General features: G+C 34.8%; 4 protein-coding genes across 4 annotated transcripts; 2 read left to right on the top strand and 2 right to left on the bottom strand.

Annotated features, from left to right (window-relative positions):
* The first annotated feature begins 1,287 nt into the window (after window positions 1-1,287).
* On the top strand, window positions 1,288-2,634 carry LOC125601982 (trihelix transcription factor ASIL1-like). The gene has a single exon (XM_048773920.1). It carries the CDS (start codon window positions 1,445-1,447, stop codon window positions 2,420-2,422), a length of 978 nt encoding a protein of 325 aa, XP_048629877.1. The 5' UTR covers window positions 1,288-1,444; the 3' UTR covers window positions 2,423-2,634.
* A 303-nt stretch (window positions 2,635-2,937) lies between these two features.
* Window positions 2,938-3,867, top strand: LOC125601981 (dormancy-associated protein homolog 4-like). The gene is made up of 3 exons (XM_048773919.1): window positions 2,938-3,188; window positions 3,539-3,632; window positions 3,741-3,867. The coding sequence occupies exons 1-3, from the start codon at window positions 2,960-2,962 to the stop codon at window positions 3,772-3,774; spliced, it is 357 nt and encodes a 118-aa protein (XP_048629876.1). The 5' UTR covers window positions 2,938-2,959; the 3' UTR covers window positions 3,775-3,867.
* Window positions 3,868-4,860: 993 nt separating this feature from the next.
* LOC125601980 (nuclear transcription factor Y subunit A-5-like) lies at window positions 4,861-6,331 on the bottom strand. The gene is made up of 4 exons (XM_048773918.1): window positions 6,241-6,331; window positions 5,454-5,859; window positions 5,197-5,370; window positions 4,861-5,114 (listed from the first exon to the last, which is right to left on the bottom strand). Exons 2-4 carry the CDS (start codon window positions 5,529-5,531, stop codon window positions 4,887-4,889), a joined length of 480 nt encoding a protein of 159 aa, XP_048629875.1. The 5' UTR covers window positions 5,532-5,859; window positions 6,241-6,331; the 3' UTR covers window positions 4,861-4,886.
* Window positions 6,332-10,674: 4,343 nt separating this feature from the next.
* LOC106379835 (polyadenylate-binding protein-interacting protein 3) lies at window positions 10,675-19,294 on the bottom strand. The gene is given in 16 exon segments (XM_048773917.1): window positions 10,675-10,844; window positions 10,945-11,016; window positions 11,104-11,127; window positions 11,129-11,200; window positions 11,317-11,451; window positions 11,552-11,733; window positions 11,841-11,871; window positions 11,983-12,034; window positions 12,123-12,352; window positions 12,470-12,647; window positions 13,154-13,335; window positions 13,435-13,534; window positions 18,182-18,242; window positions 18,307-18,462; window positions 18,569-18,664; window positions 19,155-19,294. Coding segments are annotated over 15 exon segments (1,581 nt in total). The 5' UTR covers window positions 18,642-18,664; window positions 19,155-19,294; the 3' UTR covers window positions 10,675-10,811.
* Between the last annotated feature and the right edge of the window lie 467 nt (window positions 19,295-19,761).

Genomic DNA, 19,761 nt, shown 5'->3' with positions numbered 1-19,761 from the left:
ATATTGTTACATAAGAGAGTGTATATACAAAATCTTAAATAAACTAATTGATAAATTATATAATTTTAAATAAAAAAAAATCGTTTCGTTTTTTTGATAAAATAGGAAGTTGAAACTTAATACTACATCCCAATAAAATCACTAATTTAAATCAAATTTCATATTAGCCGAAAAAAATCTACTCTGCACTGATCAAATCCTAGGTATTTGAAAAACAATTCAAATGGTAATAGTAATAAGTACCATAGTATCTTGGCACTAATAAATTAAACTACAATTATACCATGGAAATGTACACGTTGCTATTATATTTATATGGGTTTTTATTAATAAAATTCTTCGACTAAAAATGGATCGTAAAAAACCACTCAACTAAAAATTTGAGAAAAAAAACTCTCATGTTTAGTTCTGTTAACGTCTCATTTTCCATGTCTCATTTTCCATTACAGTATTTTTGACAGAGGATAACAGGCATTAACATAATTAAAGTGGAGGATTTCTTTCATCAAATTTTTAGTTGAAAGATTATTTTTCGATCCATGAAGAGTTTTATTGTTAAATGCGATTAAATAGTTTAAAAATTTTAGTAACACTTATGCATTATTTAAAGAGAAAAAGACTAGGATAGCACAAAACCAAATTTTTGTTCCCAAAGTAGCACTCAAGGCTCAAAGTCACAAAAATAGGTTTCATTAAAGAGGTAAATATACATTTATACCCATTGGGTTAATTAATCCACACCTTAGGGTTTAGAATTAAGGGATGGGGTTTTGGAATTAGGGTTTAAAATTTTACAAAAAATAAATACTAAAATAAAAAATAAAAAATTTTAAAAACAATTTCAAAAAGTATTTTTAAATTATAAAAAGAAAATTTGAAAAAAAATAAAAAACAAAATTTTGAAAAAAAATAAAAAAAAAATTATAAAATTTCGAATTTGAAAACATATAATCTGAAACTATAAAAAAAAATTATTTTTTTCATTTTCATTTTTTTTATTTTTATTTTTTTTATTTTTATTTATTTTGTTTGTTTATTTAATTTTAAACCAAGAGTATAAGAGATATTTTACCTTTTAATAAATATCATTTTTGTGACTTTCTCTTTCGAGTGCTATTTTTGAGACATAAACTTCAAAATGTGCTATTATTGACAATTGCCCTTATTTAAAACTATTACGATCGATTTATAAGCCTTTAAATTAAATTATAAATTCTTATAGAATACTTTATCAAGTTTATTATAACCGATTTATAAAGCTAAGGGTTTGTCTTTATTATCTAGTTATTATGTTATTAAGGGAAAGTGTGAAGGGCCATTTCGTCAATTTGCGTATCGGGTCAATTAACGGAGATGACGCATCCGGTGACCTTATCCCTTCGCCGGTCAGAAAAAAAAATCTCGGATCTCCTCTTCCCAAAACAACTTCAGATCTGAAAAATCCATGGACGAAGAAGACGAGACTCGGTCCCCAAAATCTCCTGGAGATTCCTTGTCACCTGCACCTTCCTCTCCTCCTCCGATTTTACCTACCAGCGACGTCACGGTGGCCTCTGCGACGAAACCGCCTCAATCTCTAGCTTTAGTGGTTCACACTCCTTCCGTTGTTGGAGGTAGCAGAAACGGACGAAGCGGAGGAGGAGGAGGGAGAGACGATTGTTGGAGCGAAGAAGCGACGAAGGTTCTAATCGAAGCGTGGGGGGAGCGATTCTCGGAGCCGGGGAAGGGGACGTTGAAGCAGCAACAGTGGAAGGAAGTAGCAGAGGTGGTGAACGAGAGCCGTCAATGCAAGTACCTCAAAACAGATGTTCAGTGTAAGAACAGGATCGATACGGTGAAGAAGAAGTATAAGCAGGAGAAGGCCAAGATCGCTTCTGGTGATGGGCCTAGCAAATGGCTTTTCTTCAAAAAGCTCGAGTCTTTGATCGGTGCTGCTGGTGGCAACAACACTAAGGCTCCAATGGGACGACGTCAGGGTAATAAAGGAACGGTTTTGAAGAGAGGCTCTGATTCGATGAGGTGGCATTTTAGGAAACGGAGTGCTTCCGAGACTGAGTCTGAGTCTGATCCTGAGCCTGAGCATTCTCCTCCTGACTCAGCTGAGAGTCTCCCACCACCACCACCGTCGCAACTGGTGTCGAAGCGGTTGAAGATGGATGAGTTAGGAGGGAGTGGAGTTGGAGATGTGGCGAAGGCGATTCTTGGATTCACCGAGGCGTACGAGAAGGCGGAGACTGCTAAGCTGAAGCTGATGATGGAGTTGGAGAAGGAGAGGATGAAGTTCGTTAAAGAGATGGAGTTGCAGAGAATGCAGTTCTTGAAAACTCAGATGGAGATGACTCAGAACGATCGAGAGGAGGAGAGGAGCAAGCCAAGGATCAATGATGATGATGTCAAGAATAATGGCGATGTAAGTAGCTGACAATTGAACACACAAAATGTTTTATTCTGATACTGCAATGATTAAAAACCGTCTCTAGATTGCTGGATTAGGATTTGATGTTGCTGTTGTTGTTGTGCTTTATGGTATGTGTAAATGTAGAACTCTGATTATCATCATGCTGTTGTTGTTGCTGTTGTTGTTATGTTATCTTGTCTGAAACAATTGGCAAATAAAAAACAAAACTTTGAACTTGAGTGTCCTGAAACTTATGTTTTCTTAGAAACAAGATGACACACACCACCTTATAGGATATTCACCATGTCTAAAAGTACAACGAGATTAGAGAAAAACCTTAGGAAGATACATGTATTTGATTAGTCAGCATATGTATCCATAATTAAAACATCCTTAATTAAGGTAAAGCTAATAATTAACCTCACTAAATATATTCTTTCTCACCTCTCTACCTCTATAAAACCATTTTCCTTGCATAAGAAGATAAAAGACAAAAAAGCCAAATAGTTTGTAAAAAGATATATATTGTAGCTATATATTTTTGGATAACATTTTGATCGGATGGGGTTCCTACACAAGCTGTGGGATGATACGGTGGCCGGACCGGCGCCGGAAAGTGGTCTCGGAAAATTGAGAAAGCTTCATTCTTTATCCACCGTCCGATCTCCTCTATCCAGCATTACCAAGGCGAATAACAATGTCTGTGGACTCGGGAAATTGAAGATGGATCCGGGTCTTGTCCCGGATTCTCCGACCGGGTCAAGCATCAACCCGGGGACGCCTTTGACCCGTAATTATTTCTCCTCCTTCCTCTAAAACTACACAAAAGAAAATGTTAAAAAGACGAGTGATTATTTCCATTGTATTCATTTTGCATGGTTTCAAGGTGTTACGTAATGATAGATTTTAAATAGTTTTTTTAAAGCATGTCAATGTTAAATTAAAGAACAAAAGAATGAATATTTTTTTAATGTTCGTCATATGTACCTATATAGTATAAAAAACCATTGTTATTTCTTAAAGAGTAAACGAATGGTATGTTCTATAAATATTTACGAAGGTCAATTCATATTTATCTTATACTAGTATAATTTTATTTCTAAGAACACAAATGAAAAGGTTTATAAACTATCTATGCAGCGGGAACACCATGTGATAACTTTGGACCATTCAGCGCCGAGAAAGTCCCTTCCGCCGGTGAAGCCGATGCCGCAAGTCTCACTTCTTATGAATGGTTAATATAATCAACTCCGTCACCTTGTTTTGATTATACGTCTCTTGTATAATTGCAACATTGACTTACATATGGTCTCATTTGCTTTGTGTTTATACGAAACTACAGGATTGTGATCAACGCATGCGCATTGGACCGTTGAAAACGACGAGAAAGAGAGAAAGTGCTACGGGTTTGTATATATATTATTAATAACCTAAGCATGTAACTATGTAAATAACAATTAATTTGTACATAAGTTCTTATACAAAATACAAACACTCCCTCTCAAACATGTCTAGACCCCAGCAAAATTTGGAACCCCAAACAAAACTCCCTTTTATTCTATGTTATTTTTATTGCTTGGCTTACAGTCCTCGCAGACCCATCATAACATACAACCTAAGCAATATAATCAACGGCTTTAAATGAGAGACACATACATGAGATTCTGAACAAGGTCTCGAAAATGATAAAAAAAAATTAGGTAGAAGAGAAAAAAAAAGGCATCACAGAGTGAAGAGACCAGAGTAGGTTTATTAGTACATGAGCTGCTGATGTGCCTTGACAATCAGAGCGTCTCTAGGCATATCTTCCTCACCTTCTCCAGCCATTTTCACTCACTAACACAGAAAACACAAGCCATTAGATACAATTTGAAGCTCAGAGCTTCCGAATAAGACGGAGAATTAACCTAGCTACAAAAATTTCATCAATGCCAAGATTCGAACAAAGGATCAAATCAACCGTAGATACGGCAATAGATATCTAACACAAGACAAAGTCGATGGAGTTCGGTAGATGCACGCCGGAGGTTAATGAACGGCGGCGAGTTATCGCTCTCTGCGTCTTTATGGGGAGAGAAGAAGTAGAGATCTCTTTTATTTCGGTCATCTATTGCGTTTAGCGGTTAAACGGTGGGCCCAATGGGCTTTTGAATTTTACTCCTCGATTGGCCTCGATTGGCCCGCTAAAGTGAAACGACGTCGGATAAGAATCTTGTTATTATTGACCATAGTTTTCCTTAATTTTAATCTTTGATTAATTGAATGTAATTCTTCTCGCATTTGTGTATTTCATAGGATAATGTATTTGTAATTAACAATATAGTTTGACAATGATATGAAAGTTACTTCAATCAATGTAGAGTTGAGTGAACTTCCAGATGATAGAAAACAACATAATTTTTAAAGGCAGAAACTTTGTAAAGAAGCAAAATACACTTTTATAGCCAAGGATGACTTCCCCTTTTCAACTGGAGCAAGATTATGACTCTCACGTCCCTGACATGAGAGCTGAGACATGATGTGTTGATGGATACCCTGAGAATCTGAACGGTGCGTTCATGAACATGTTGTCACGGTCTGAACTGGAGCTCGGTGTGGTCAAACTAGAACAGAGTGATTTTGATGATTCTTGAAGCTTCTTTGTATTGAGGAAACGCCCACCGGAGCCTCTTGCTCTCTTTAAAGCATGAAGATGGCGAGACTCATGAAGGTACGGCTGCAAAAAAAAAAAAATCTTTAAAGATCTCTTGGTGTCGTCTTAAACCAAATGGGAAAGCTGAAAAGATTGATCATCATACTTTACGGCTTTTGATGAGTTTGTTCTGAGCTTCAAGCTTAGCACGATGCTTCCTGCGACGAAGAATGGCATGGTACTGTTTGGCATTGACGAACATTGGTTCATTCTCTTGATAGTTATGAGGCAATGGCACTCTTGAAGTAACCAAACCCATCATCTCTACATGAGGCAGCACCTGCAAATAGTTTTTATTTTCCAATTTAACAAACCAACGGCCTATTTTATTCAAAACTGTGAAAAGCATAGACGGTATATTACCGTTGATTGGGATGCATATTCAGGAGCCAAGAAGCCATTGAAATAAGGAGGAGGAAACACAGAATCGTGAGACACCATGGACGAGGTGGTTGTTGACTTGGTATAACTTGCAATAGCCTTTCCCCGTGGGCTTACTATGTAACCTGCATACAACCAACCATAAGACACAGCATAAAACTTTTAGCGGTTTTCTTGTAATGTGACTAAAATATTCAGATCAATGCAAAAAAGCTGGCAACTTCACACACCGCCTGATTCTTCAGTAGATTGTGTTAAGGATGAATCTTGATCATGCAGCTGTAAACCCGAATGCTTCATCGAGCAGGGCATCATCAGGTTCTTTGTTAAGCTGAAGGATTGAGATCCTTGAATGTTTGAATTTGTTGGCACTTGCATTGTCTGTCACCTAATGTTCAAACCAAGCAAGAATCATTTTTAACTGAATTTTTTTTTTATACTGAACCAAGCAAGAATCATGATTCACAAAATCAGCAAATCTAAGAGAGAAATGAATCCACAAATTTTATAAAACTACCCTAAAGTCCAAATTCAAGTGTTGATTTACACAGTAAGATTGCTCAGTGATTTGAAAGATTCAAACTTTTTGGAAAAAGAATATTTTTTTTTGGTGAAGCAGATTGATTCATGAAACTGACATAGAAAGCATAACATGCAAACCAATATATATATATAGAAGAAAATAAAGAGTTTTTCAAAGAGAGTGAAGTGAGATTAACTCAAATTTTCTGGGCACGTTAACAGAGTAGAAATCAAATCTAAAACTTACTGATTCAAGCAAAAGAGGGTGTTTGGATTTGGTAAAAGATGGAGATAAATAGAAGTTAAGTAATAATCTTGAGATGATGATGATGATGATGATGATGATGATGATGATGCATGTCTCCTTCCTCAAAACATGGCTGTTTCTTCCCTCTCTCCCTCTCTCTCTCTCTCTCTCACTCTGCAAATAAGTGTAGTATTGGGTATGGCTTAAAAGACTAAACCTGACTCATTTTCACCTTTTTATGTTTTAAATTATACTATTATACCATTATAAAGACCGAAAACCATTTCTCAAGATTAATTTTTAGAGATATTCATTAGTACCTTAAGACATCTCCAACTCATACTTATTATTTCTCTATAATTTTTACAAAAATAGAGTAATTATATATAATAAGTATTACTCCAATAATTTACTTTATAATAGAATTATCTATAACATAAAAAAAAGTAGAAGGATTTCACTTTTTTTTTCGAAACTGGGGATTTCACTTTTTTTTTCGAAACTGGAGATTTCACTTTTTCATTCCAAATATAGAGTGAAAAAGTGAAATACCAATATTTTCTCCTCTATAATAGAGTAAACCATTAGAGTAAAACTTATCCAATAATAGAGTTACTCTATTTTTGTGGAAATTATAGAGGAAAAAATAGGTATGGGTTAAAGATGGTCTTAGACACTAATATTTAGTTTTACTTCTTTATTTCGAAAAATTGATTTTTAGACTTTTTACAAATATTAAATAATAAATATATACTGTTACTATTACTTTTGTTTTCTGTTTCTTTATCAATATTCTACTACATTTTTTTACTCCAGTATTCTACTACTTTTTTTAATATTTATAATTATTTTGTAAATTTTAAATAGTTTATATTGATTAAATTATAAAAAAAAATATCGATCTTGTAAAAACACTTTTTTAACAATATGATTGGTTGAGCTTTATCAACCTACTTTAGCTTTATTTTTTTCTAAATCATTAAGCTTTACCAATCATGTTTTAGCTTTACTTTTCAAAGTTAAAACCTACATCAAATTTCTATTATCTTTTACCAATTATGATTTAGTTTTATTTTTAAAGCTACAACCAAAAAAATAAAGCAAACATTTTTTTATGTATTTTAGTTAAAAAACCTACATATTTCATTTATATGCTATAGAAACTGTAGAATTAAAAAAAAAATCTATAATATCAAATAAATAAGATAATCTTAATAAGAAAATATCTATAAATATTTTACTCTAATTTTGGGTGCTTTTAAATTACTGAAGTATTTTAAATAGTATAAATATTATTTACATATCACATTTTAAATAACAATAAACTTTGATAATTTTTAAAAAATATTAATATAAATTATTTTATGTGATAAAATAATAATTATTTTATATATGCATCATATATTTCACATATTTTATTTTAAAATATCTGCAGCATATAGCTTATAGTTACAATAAATTTAACCACAACAAAAGTCTCTACAAAAATAATCTACAGTAACAACTTTATAGATACAACCAATTTATCTACAGCTAAACTTTTACAGGTAAAATTCTACAGCCACAGTCTAACTAATCATCACCATTAATGATAGACCTTGTAATGTAATCACATTCTCTCTCATTGCTATTTTGTTTCCGTGTTTTTAAATTATCTACTAAATCAATATGATTGGTTTTTTGCGTTAGTTCTGGTGTTTTGATTATATCTTGATTCATACATACTACTTAAGATGGACGCAAGCCAAATACTTGCTATTTTACATATATATGATATTTAACTTGTCTTGAGTAATAGATTTTTAGATTTATATTTAACTTGTAGAAAACAAGTATATCTAATCTATTAAAAGAGGAGTACAAAATTAGATTATCCCTTAGTTTTCCACTATATTTACAATGGCATGCCACTGAAATTATTAATTAACCTATTCTTTAGGATTTTTGTCTTTTCTCTTCAATTAATGTATTTCCAAAATCATATTCTAACTAAAAGATCATGGCAACAATAGTTAATAAACTTAACTTTTAATATTCTTTGTCTTTTCCTTTTTTATTATACATATGTGTGTTTGAAAATATTTAATTCTATATATACATTTCGTAATTACATACATTATATGGTAATTATTTTACTAATTCCACATATACATAATAAATAGTATACAACAATTTTATTATACATAATCATAAAATTTTGATCCATAAAAACAGTTTATACAACAATATAATCATAAAATTCTGATCCATAAAAAATAAAAATACATTTGTGTGACTTTACAGGTCATATTCTAAATAAATGGATGATATAGTTAAAGGTTTATGTGATAAAATAAAACTACTCAATATAAACTATAAAATTATTGTGTTTAGAAATGTCATATTAAAAAAAAATTGAATGGGTAAATTTTAAAATATATATTATCACTTATAGAAATAAATATTCACTTATAAAAAAACTAACACCTGCGCGGATGCGCGGGTCAAGCTCTAGTTTTATTTTAAAAACTTATCCACACATATGTTACTTGTAAGTTAGTTGTTATGCCTGATTCTTTTCTTATTTGAAAATAATATATACGAGTTCTTAAGAATTACTTATTCTATTAAAAAGGAATATAAAAATTTGTTTGGTTTACTCGACTTGGAAAAAAATACAAAAACTACTCCAATTTGTACGTTATAAAGAAAAATAATGAACAAGAGACATAAACATCTGGATACGAAAGTATGTTTACTTCTTACGACAAATACTTTTTTCTGTTTTTGGGCTTCCATTCTTTGGTTTAATTATCATTTTTAATCATATAACAAGTAAAGAGTAATATCAATTTAAGTCGCTGATTTGTTTTGTTATACTTGTTACTTATCTTGTACTTTCAAGTAATAAAATTCAACTATTAAAATTTAATTTGTTGTCAAAAAAATATATTTAATTTGACAATGACGATTACCTGAAAAATTGAGACTACTATGAACAAGTAAAATGTACTTCTTTGTTCACAAAAGTAAATTTTTTTAAAAAAATTTGATTCTGTAAAAATTGATTTTTTTACTTTGTATATTTCATAAAAACATTAATTCAAAATATTTAAATTTATTAAATATGATTAATTGATAGTTATTGAAATGTGTATAATAAAAATAAATAGTACATTTAATTGTAAATATTTAATATATTCATAATATGCATAAGACCATAAGTATTCTAGAAAATCTTATTTTTAAAAACCTAGGAAATATAAGGTAAATAACCATATTTGTGTTAATCCTACTTTCTCTTTCTTTTCTTTTTGTTTTCCCTAGCTTGTTTTAAAAAAGCAAAAATATAAGTGGAAGGTTTTGTCAACATCTCTTTATGTTGCAATCAATATCGCATTTAAACAAATAATTTACATATTGTAATTTTTGTGGTTGGCGTAATGGAAATTGATTGCAAGTCAAGCAAAGCAAAGAGCCGTTTTCCAGTTTTCTTTCCACATTTGGCTTCCCCAACACAAAGCAACTAATCGTAATTTGGTAGTTTCTCTCTCTCTCTCTCTTTCTCTCTCTCTCTCTCTCTTTCTCTTTTTGTTGTCAACCTTCTCTCTCTATTCATTCAATCCACAACAACTCTCATTAGTAATTACAAACAACTACAGTTACAAAAAAAAGTAATTACAAACCACAACAGAAAAAAAAATAACTTAAAATACAGGGGGGAAAACAAATAGAGGAAGACTTTTTTTGTGTCAAAAATATAGGAAGACATCTACTTTGGATGAACATTATAGTTGAAAAATGACTAATAATCCAACTAATTGTAGAGAGATGCTTACTTTTGAGACTTCGAATTGTAGTGTGAGATTTAAATAATGTAAAAATTGTTAGAAGAAAAAACTGTAGAGAAAAGAAATGGGTAACTATCATGCTTCAAAAGCGGTGACAGGTGTTAACATAAAACATTATAATACCAATTATTTTGATTTTAGGCATGTTTTCAACCACTAAAAAGACAAAGTTAGTGCCAAAATCTCCCCTAACCTTTAGATTCTTATTTCTGAAACTACGAGAAGATTTATATGATAATGATTTGAATGGAAACACGAAGCATCTAAGACAAAACCAAAAAGAGACTTAACCCATTATCATAATAACTCCAAATTTAAACATTACGCTTTCAGACCCCAATCATTGACTTAAAAAGAACTCTTAACACGTATATGAAGATTGAACTACAACCGTTAATTAGGAAAAAGGTAGTATACAAGAAGAAAAAACATTTTTGCTAACCTATTTCTTTTTTAAATATAAAAAGACTCCAACTTAGAATGTCATACATCTATAAATTATAGTTTAAGCAGAGACCCAAGTGAAAAAAGAAGTGAGATAAAACCGAATCTAAATCTAAATCTAGTCCTAAACAAACTATATCAATATCACATGTGTTCAATGTGTTCAATATATCTCCCATGGACCATCAAACAATTTATCATATTAAAACAAATTAAAGATTCGGTGCTGGAAACCCCATTCCATCAGAAGATTATTCGAAACCTTTGTGCCACCACCATTCATAATTTGGTCAAAAGCTAATAAGAGTCTCTTCCTTTATATGGCATCTCCTGCATATAAATTCAAAGATGTCAGCAACATCTCACTCTTTTGCCAATTTATTAAAAGACGGAAAAAAACAGTCAAATTTTATAGAGGGTAATGGTAAACCGGTTGGTATGGGGACGGCGGCATGAACAGAACCGGTCTCTGCTGACCAACCATTATTTGTTGTGGGTGGTACTGTAAACAAAAATGATTCCACAGTTCAATTTCTTTATACAAGAATCGTTTTCCAACAAAGAATATTTGAGTTTATTAGCAACAAACCTGTGGACCATTTGGAGGATAAAAATGTTTGGTTTGGACCAGGCTGCATTGTATTATGATACACCATAGGTTGTTGTCCAGGGAATGCTGCTCCCATCTGCCAATTTCATTTTTTTTTTTTGAAAATCATAGATATGAAGATTACAGAGACTTAACTTCGATTTAGAGGTGAATCATCAGAGTAGATTAAAAAAAGAGAGTGAAAAGAGTTACTCCATATCCAATGTGTATTCCGGTCATCTGTGGAACGGGAGGGTAATAGAATGATCCTTCTGGAGCTGGAGATTGAGGCCGTATAGCTGTTGGAGATGGTTTGAAACTCTTTGCGTTGGGGTTAAGCTTAAATTCCTGAAAGCTCATTAGTGAAAGACTAAAAGTAAAGACTAACAGTAAAAAACGCCAACTCTAAATGTATAAGATAATAATCTAAGAACATGGCAAACAAGACCTTAGCATTTGGGTTGAGTGTGGACTTTTCTGAAGAATAAGACCCAATAGAAGAGCTTGGTGATAGTATTGGACGACTTGATGTTGAGGAAGCTGCAGAGTTTTCTGGATTTCTAGAAATGGAGCTTCCAGACGACTTGATTACACAAGCCGGATCAGAGGCTGCTGCGTCTGCCTTAGTATCTTGAGTGTACATTCAAAGACTCAGTTGGAAACTCTTATGGGTATCAACGTTTAAGATGTAATGGGAATAGATGAATATAATAAAGCTAATATGAAGTTGCACATACCATCAAGACCAGACACTGATTCCTCGGACGGCTGCATCAATACAGAATGAAGGCAACAGAACAATGTTATAAGTCATAGAGCATATTATAAATTTCAAAAGCAATCAAGATTAGTTGCATCAAAAGAGGTTAAGTTAATTACCTTTGACTCTAGAATTTTACCGTTTCTCTGCTCCGCAAGCTGGCTCTCATTCCTATTAGGATGCACATTCAGAAAGTTATAACTCAATAAACATATTTTGGAAGGAAAAAAAAGCGAGCATGTCCCATTGAAAAAAGGACCTGATATTGCTGCCTGGACTTGGAGTAGGAATATCTTTGCCAGCTGAAGCAGATTTGATGCCATTAGAACCAGTTGTTGAATCACCAAACGTCAAATTAATACGGCAATCCAACAGAATTTCTTCTTCCTCGTCATAACCCGAATCATCAAATCCATTAGCTGGACATACCGATGAGTATTTAGTTTCCTCGTCAATATCAAACTTCCCACTAAGCTCAAGCCCTCTCTCCTATGTAAGATGAGTGCATGCATGAACCATTACAAATTGTACGACAATGAAACGAAAAACACAAATGGCAAATAAAAGAAAAAATGGCAAATAAAAGAAAAAACATCCCTAGTTCACCTCTGCTACGTGGAGATCTCGGGTATTCTCACCCTCGATCTCTCTAGCAATCCTCAAGGCCTGCTCTTCTAGCTCCCTCGTACGAGGACCTCTCTCGAGTTTTGTGGTGTACAGTTCCTCGTCAAAAGTGCTCGTCACTCCAAACAATGTCTCATTGACCTCAAACTGATTCCAGCCCCTATGAATATCATCATCACATATAAGACACTATTCAGAAAAGAAGAGTGCTCATAGTGATAGAACAAGAAACAAGCAGACAAACAAGTAACTACATGAATCCTTGCGGGTTGGCCCACTGTAATACGAAGGTCTCAATAGAGCTACATGAATTTTTATATATTCAATTCACAAAGCTGTATTGACACTTTATTTGAAAATTATCATCACTACAAGGCGGTTTAACATAAAAAAAAAACAAAAATCCAAAGCAACAAGAAAGGAGACTGAATAACACCCAACAGACAGAACTAGGTTCAAACTTCAAAGTACAGTAACAATTTTTCCCACGGCCTAAACCTCTAAAACACTGTATAGCGTGGATGAGTCTCCATATCCGTATTATAAAACGTAGAAGCAAAAGGAAGTAGAGAAATAGAGATACTAGACACTTTTCTAAACCAAAAAAATAGAAATTCTAATTAAAAAAAAAACATCCTAACTATAAGAATAGGTAATCATCAGTACCTCTTCCAAGGGTCATCAAACACGTTTTCCAGATCAGGACAATCTGGAACATCTTCGTCAGGTACCCAACGTTGCAGCTCTCTTTCCGAATCAACATGATAAGACTGTGAGATTGAAGAGTCTGTCAACAGCTCTGACGGTTTCTCGCATTCTGAGACGTTATTGCTGTACACAGGAAGGTCCTAACACCAAAAACAATGACAAAAGTGTAAGAGACACCAAGTAGTCTTTCGTAACACATTGACATGAGCATTAGAAACTCAGAAGAGTACAGTACACACCTTAGCTATAACTTGCACAACTTCGTCAGCAGGGATAATGAATACTTTTGAAGGTGGCTTGCTGACAAGAGGAGCTCGGGGTTATAGAAACACAAACACACTAACAAGAAGTCCTTCTCTTATTAATCAATCACAAACTCACAAATCACAATTTATGCTTTCTCAAATCACAAGAGATGTAATAACATATTCATCTCTATTTATAAGACTAGATAACTCCTAATCCTATTAGCATAACAATCTTTCCTTTTTTCCTAATCCTATACAAAACATATCTCAATTAGGATTAGGATAGCTTGTGTCTTAAGCTATTGTCAAGCTTAATCCAACATTCTCCCCCTTAAGCTTGATTCCATCTTCACTCACCACATGAACTCCCATAAGGCTTCTGATTTCCTTGAATCGAATTCTACTAAGAGCTTTTGTAAGTATGTCAGCTCTTTGTTCAGTTCCCGGAACATGTTCAACTTCAATCTGCTCATTCTCTACACATTCTCGGATGAAATGAAACCTCCGATGTATGTGCTTACTACGACCATGAAACACTGGATTCCTAGTAAGCGAGATAGCAGACTTGTTATCAACCCTCACGGTCACTTTCTTGCACATATCTCCCACGATTTCTCCCAAGAGTTCCTGGAGCCATATTGCTTGTTTCGCAGCCTCTGTTGCTGCCATGAATTCAGCTTCACAAGAAGATAACGCCACAATCTCTTGCTTTTGAGAGCACCAAGTAATAGGACTTTGATCAAGGTAAAACACATGCCCTGTTGTACTCTTGCCATCATCCTCATCAACATTGTGTGAGCTATCACTAAAGCCAATCAACTCACGTGTAACCGACCGTGTATACCTGAGCCCGAGGTTGGTTGTTCCGCGCAAGTATCTGAGTACTTGCTTTAAGGCAACGCCATGAGAAACCTTAGGCTCTTGCATGTATCTACTAAGAACTCCCACACTGAATGAGAGATCCGGTCGAGTATGTAATAGATACCTAAGACACCCTATGCTTCTTCTAAACTCTCTTTCATCAATCCCTTTCTCTTGCATTGATTTTGACAGCCGTATATTGACTTCCATGGGTACGTGCACGAGATTGCAGTTTGTCATACCAGTTTCTTCAAGAATTTTCCGAGCATATCTATCTTGAGACAGCACTACTCCTCCATCATACTGCAATACTTCGATGCCTAGATAATAAGTCAATCTTCCTAGATCGCTCATCTCGAACTTGCTAGCCATCTCTTTCTTGAATTCAACCGTTAATGCCAAAGAAGAGCCGGTGACAAGTAAGTCATCAACGTATACACATACCATAAGCACGCCTTTTTTATCCTCTCTTTTATACAATGAGGGTTCCTTAGAGCATCTAGTGAAACTAAACTCTTGAAGAATCCGGTTGAGTTTGATGTTCCATGCTCTAGGAGCCTGTCTAAGACCATAGAGAGCTTTCTTAAGCTTGTACACTTTATCTTCTTTTCCTTTGATCTCAAATCCTTCAGGTTGACTTACATAGACCTCTTCTTTTAGTTCTCCATGTAAGAATGCCGTCTTTACATCCAAGTGATGGATCTCCCAACCATATGAGGCTGCAAGAGCGATTACTAGTCTGATTGTTTCGATCCGAGCTACAGGTGCAAAGACCTCGTCATAATCAATACCATGCCTTTGTACGTAGCCTTTTGCTACCAACCTCGCCTTGTACTTACTGATACTACCATCTGCATTCCTCTTTATTTTGAAAACCCACTTCAAACCAATAGCCTTGAAACCCTTTGGTAGATCAACGAGTAGCCAAGTGTTGTTTTTCTCGATGGAGAATATCTCATCCCTACACGCTTCAACCCAAACTTCAAGTGTCTTTGCTTCATTAAAATCCCAAGGCTCATTATTTATGACCATTAGGAGTTTCTCACATTCTTCTTCTGCCAGAAGGATATAATCCTCTAGATACGATGGCTTAGATGTTGTTCTGCTTGATCGCCTTACCTCGGGTTGTGTTGTTTCTTCTTCCTCTTCGATTTCAATGGTATCATCTTCCTCATTCTCACTGTCATCCCTATTTTCTCCACCTGTAGCGACGTTCTCTTGACTGCTTCCAGTGTCTGTAAGCGGTAATAATTCTATCTCTAACGTGCTGGAGCTCTTTGTCTTAGCCGTGTCCCAGTTCCATTGCTTTTCTTCAGTAAACAATACGTCGCGGCTCACAATGATCTTATTGCTTGAAGCGTCTAGTAACCTGTAGGCTTTAGAGCCTGGTTCGGTTCCTAGATGTACCAAAGCTTTCGACCGGTCATCGAGTTTCTTTCGTCCAGCGGTTTCAGTTCGAGCGTAACAGACACAACCAAAGACCTTGAGATGGCTAAGATTAGGTCGTTTTCCTCTCAATGCCTCGTATGGGGTCTGTCCGACAAGAGATCTGGTTGCAATCCTATTGATCAAATAGGTTGAATGCCTTACAGCTTCTCCCCATAGCTCATTGGGCACGCTCATATGTTTCAACAAGCTTCTAGTCATCTCAAAGAGTGTACGGTTTCGACGCTCCACGACTCCATTCTGCTGTGGTGAATATGGTGCAGTCGTGTGTCTGTTAATTCCATTCTTGTTGCAGTAGTCTTTGAATTCATGTGATGTGAACTCGCCTCCTCTGTCCGTACGAAACGTTTTCACCGTTGTTTTTGTTTCTTGTTCTGCAAGGTTCCTAAACACTTTGAACTTTTCAAACGCTTCGCTCTTTTCCTTAAGTAGAATGGTCCACATATAACGTGTATAGTCATCTATCAATACGAACACATATTTTTTCATTCCTGGCGTGGAAGGAGTGATCGGCCCACATAAGTCTCCATGAACAAGCTCAAGCGGTTGTGTTGCTCTGAACGAGGTTGCTTGGGGAAACGGTTGTCGCGTTTGTTTTCCGAGAAGACAAGAGACACACGTTTCTTTCTCAACATCTATTCGCGGAATGCCTACGACCAACTCTTTATGTATCATCATCTTCATTGTCTCAGTTGCAACATGGCCTAACCGTGCATGCCACTTAGATGATTCGGTAGGTACTGATGTGAGAAGACACTGGATTGCATCGGCTTGTAAGGTTACTTTGTATAAACGGTTCCTCGATCGAGTGGTTTTGATCATTAAGGCTCCGGTTTTGTCAAAGAGCATAAGGATATCATCCTTCATCCTTACTTCACACCCAACTTCAGTGGCTTGTCCTAAGCTGACGATATTGCTTCTCAATCCTGGTATGTAGTAGACGTTATTCAAGATTTTCTTCTCACCTCCTTTCAAGACAAAGCGAATTGATCCTTTTCCCTTTATGTCAATACGAGAATCATCCCCAAACCGGACCTTTCCTGTAATGCCTTCATCAAGTTTAAAGAAGAACAAGCGATTTCCACTCATGTGATTGCTTGCCCCATTGTCAAGATACCACAGATTCTCCATTCCTTCTTCTACTGCAAAGTTAGTTAGCTTTACCTTCTCCTCATTGAGATATACCACTTCATTCATCATAAGCTCATCAGCTTCTTGTGTATCTACTTCTTTCTTCTCATCGGTTTCTTGCAGCTTGAGCAACTTGTCGGGACAATTACTTGCGTAATGTCCCTGTTTATCACACGCAAAACAAGTGATGTGGTTCATATCACGGTTTTGTCCTTGTCTATATGCCTCTCTCTGAGCGTAGAAACCTCCATTGCGACCTCGACCTCTTCCTCTCCAGGTTCCTCGTCCACCTCTTCCTCGTCCTCCTCGGCCGTACCCATCTTGTTGTGACTCATTGTTGTTAGTGTACAACAACTTGCCATGATCATCGTCTTGGTGTTCCTCTTCATCTTCACATATCCTTTCTTCATATGCCTTTAGTCTGCCCACAATGTCCTCAAAGCTAGTTGCATTAAGGTCTAGAACTTGCTCGAGGGAAGCGACAATATGAATATATTTTTTTCTTGGTAGACTTTTAAGAAACTTCTTGACGATTTTTGATTCTTCAATAATTTCTCCTAATGAGGAAGACTTTGAAGAGATCTCGGAGAGCTTTCCAACGAACACATCAATAGTATCTTCTTCTTTCATCTTAAGTCTATCAAACTCAGCCATTAAGGTTTGCAACCTTGCTTCTCTTACTCTCTCAGCTCCGACATGTCTTGCTTTGATCACGTCCCATACACCTTTTGCTGTATCAAGGTCACCTATTTGTAGTATTAAAGCTTCCGGAACAGATTGAAACAACAAGGCAATAGCCATGTTATTTTTCTCTTCATGTTTGCTTCCCGGATCAATAGTTTCCCACACTTTGTTGACCTTGAGTGCAATTTTCATACGCATTGCCCAAACAACATAGTTGGTAGAAGTCAACATCGGAAGTTTAATGGAGGAAGGTCCATTCTCTTTGGAGTTCGTCGCAGCTTCTTCTTTAACATCAGTCATGGTTGTAGTTGTTTGTAGATTCGATCGTGTGCGTTGGTTTGTTTATATGTTTGGCTCTGATACCAAATTATAGAAACACAAACACACTAACAAGAAGTCCTTCTCTTATTAATCAATCACAAACTCACAAATCACAATTTATGCTTTCTCAAATCACAAGAGATGTAATAACATATTCATCTCTATTTATAAGACTAGATAACTCCTAATCCTATTAGCATAACAATCTTTCCTTTTTTCCTAATCCTATACAAAACATATCTCAATTAGGATTAGGATAGCTTGTGTCTTAAGCTATTGTCAAGCTTAATCCAACAGGGGTTTCATCCCTCGTACACTGCCTTCCCTTATCAAGCTTGCCATTTTCAAAATAATTCCTGTAAGTTTCAAATCAGTTTTGTAAGTGAACAAAAAACAAGAGTTGCATATATCAAATCTCACCAAAATTGTTCTCCACATCAGCAGCATGAAAGATTCCACTGTAAACCGACCCATTTTTCAGCTGAACTTCGACATGATGCCCGATCTTACAAGTTGTGAGGTACACGAACGGATCACGAGAAGGGGTGTCCACACTTCCAGCTTTCCCACCATTTTCTGCATCAACCAAAAAAAAAAGAAAGAAAGAAGGGCGTGATGTTGATGCCCAAATCAGAATATAGACATAGATGTATTATATCTACAAGTACGTATACACACATACCTGTAACTTTCATTCCTGTCTCTTTATCAACTCTTGTATGCGGATATCCACTGGATGATGGCTGGCTATTCATTCTTAAACCTGTTCAAAAAGAAACTGATATATGGAAAAAAAACTAACTACTCAATAAGAGGCTAAAGATAACTGTACAAAATCAATTCAAGATGATGTCATATTTTTCAGATATCACAGGATGATGATGACTGGCCAACAATTCACATTCTTGCTACTAGCATCGAAACTCAGTTTAGATTTATAAATGCGATCCAACTCTGTTTACGCTTCTGAAGAGAACGTCACACAGCTAAGCCCATACCTTGATAGACTATTAAGTATATATATAACTAGGGGTTTGGTTAGTCACGATAAAATAACCCCTAACCAAGCATTGACATAACCAACTAATCAGCAGCAGATTAAAGGTCACAAAATCACCTCAACGTGAATGCATTCGCTATTACAAAACACACAAACTTGCGAATACCTTATATACTCGACCCCTAGCAGAAATCTCCATATCACACGAATTTGTACTAGAAAATTGCATCATAAAGAAATAAATTTGTCTTAGAAGATGAGATTTTACCTCAATAAGCTCTGAGAACAATGCTTAGAGGAGGAGACGAATGAACGGAGCGAATTAGGGTTTACAGACAGAGGTAGAGTTTACGCGGGGAGGAGGAGATGAAGAGATAAACGAGTCAACAAATCAATACTAGGATATGTGTGATCACATCACCTGCGGTGCCGAAGAGTGTATGATTTATACTTAACTAGGGGTTGGCCCGCCCGAATTGAGTTTACAATAAAAATTATTTAATATTTCAATATGCTTTAACTTTATATAGCTTTTTAAAATATATACATATATTAAATTTAAGATTATATTGTAAATTTTATTAAAATTTGTTGGTTCAAGTTGAAAGACCACTAATGGATTTTAGTAAACATAGAATTATTAAATAAAACAAAAATAAGGAAAATGTAATGATTTATATTGCCTCTTTTGACTTTTATTTCACTTTTATATAGTTGAAGAAGATCTAAAAAACTGATACATTTTTCTAAGAGTTTTAAATTTTAATATTTTACTCTAATTAATTTCTCACGATATTAATTATTTCATCTCCAACCTAAGTAAATTGAAAATATTATGTAATAAAATTATATTTTTTTATTATTTTAAAGTACTA

Source organism: Brassica napus, unplaced genomic scaffold, assembly GCF_020379485.1.
Source record: "Brassica napus cultivar Da-Ae unplaced genomic scaffold, Da-Ae ScsIHWf_270;HRSCAF=446, whole genome shotgun sequence".
In the NCBI taxonomy this organism is placed as follows: domain Eukaryota; kingdom Viridiplantae; phylum Streptophyta; class Magnoliopsida; order Brassicales; family Brassicaceae; genus Brassica; species Brassica napus.
The sequence above is the reverse complement of the archived record's forward strand: the minus strand, read 5'-3'. Positions and strand labels throughout refer to the sequence as shown.

What these genes read in the sequence shown, in the direction of transcription:
- LOC125601981 (XM_048773919.1), top strand. Translation starts at nt 2,960, where the DNA reads ATGGGGTTCCTACACAAGCTGTGGGATGATACGGTGGCCGGACCGGCG. An exon ending in CCCGGGGACGCCTTTGACCC is followed by an intron (nt 3,189 to 3,538) that starts GTAATTATTTCT and finishes CTATCTATGCAG; the next exon opens with CGGGAACACCATGTGATAAC. An exon ending in AGTCTCACTTCTTATGAATG is followed by an intron (nt 3,633 to 3,740) that starts GTTAATATAATC and finishes ACGAAACTACAG; the next exon opens with GATTGTGATCAACGCATGCG.
- LOC125601982 (XM_048773920.1), top strand. Translation starts at nt 1,445, where the DNA reads ATGGACGAAGAAGACGAGACTCGGTCCCCAAAATCTCCTGGAGATTCC.
- LOC125601980 (XM_048773918.1), bottom strand. Translation starts at nt 5,531, where the DNA reads ATGGTGTCTCACGATTCTGTGTTTCCTCCTCCTTATTTCAATGGCTTC. An exon ending in AATATGCATCCCAATCAACG is followed by an intron (nt 5,371 to 5,453) that starts GTAATATACCGT and finishes AACTATTTGCAG; the next exon opens with GTGCTGCCTCATGTAGAGAT. An exon ending in AACTCATCAAAAGCCGTAAA is followed by an intron (nt 5,115 to 5,196) that starts GTATGATGATCA and finishes TTTTTTTTGCAG; the next exon opens with CCGTACCTTCATGAGTCTCG.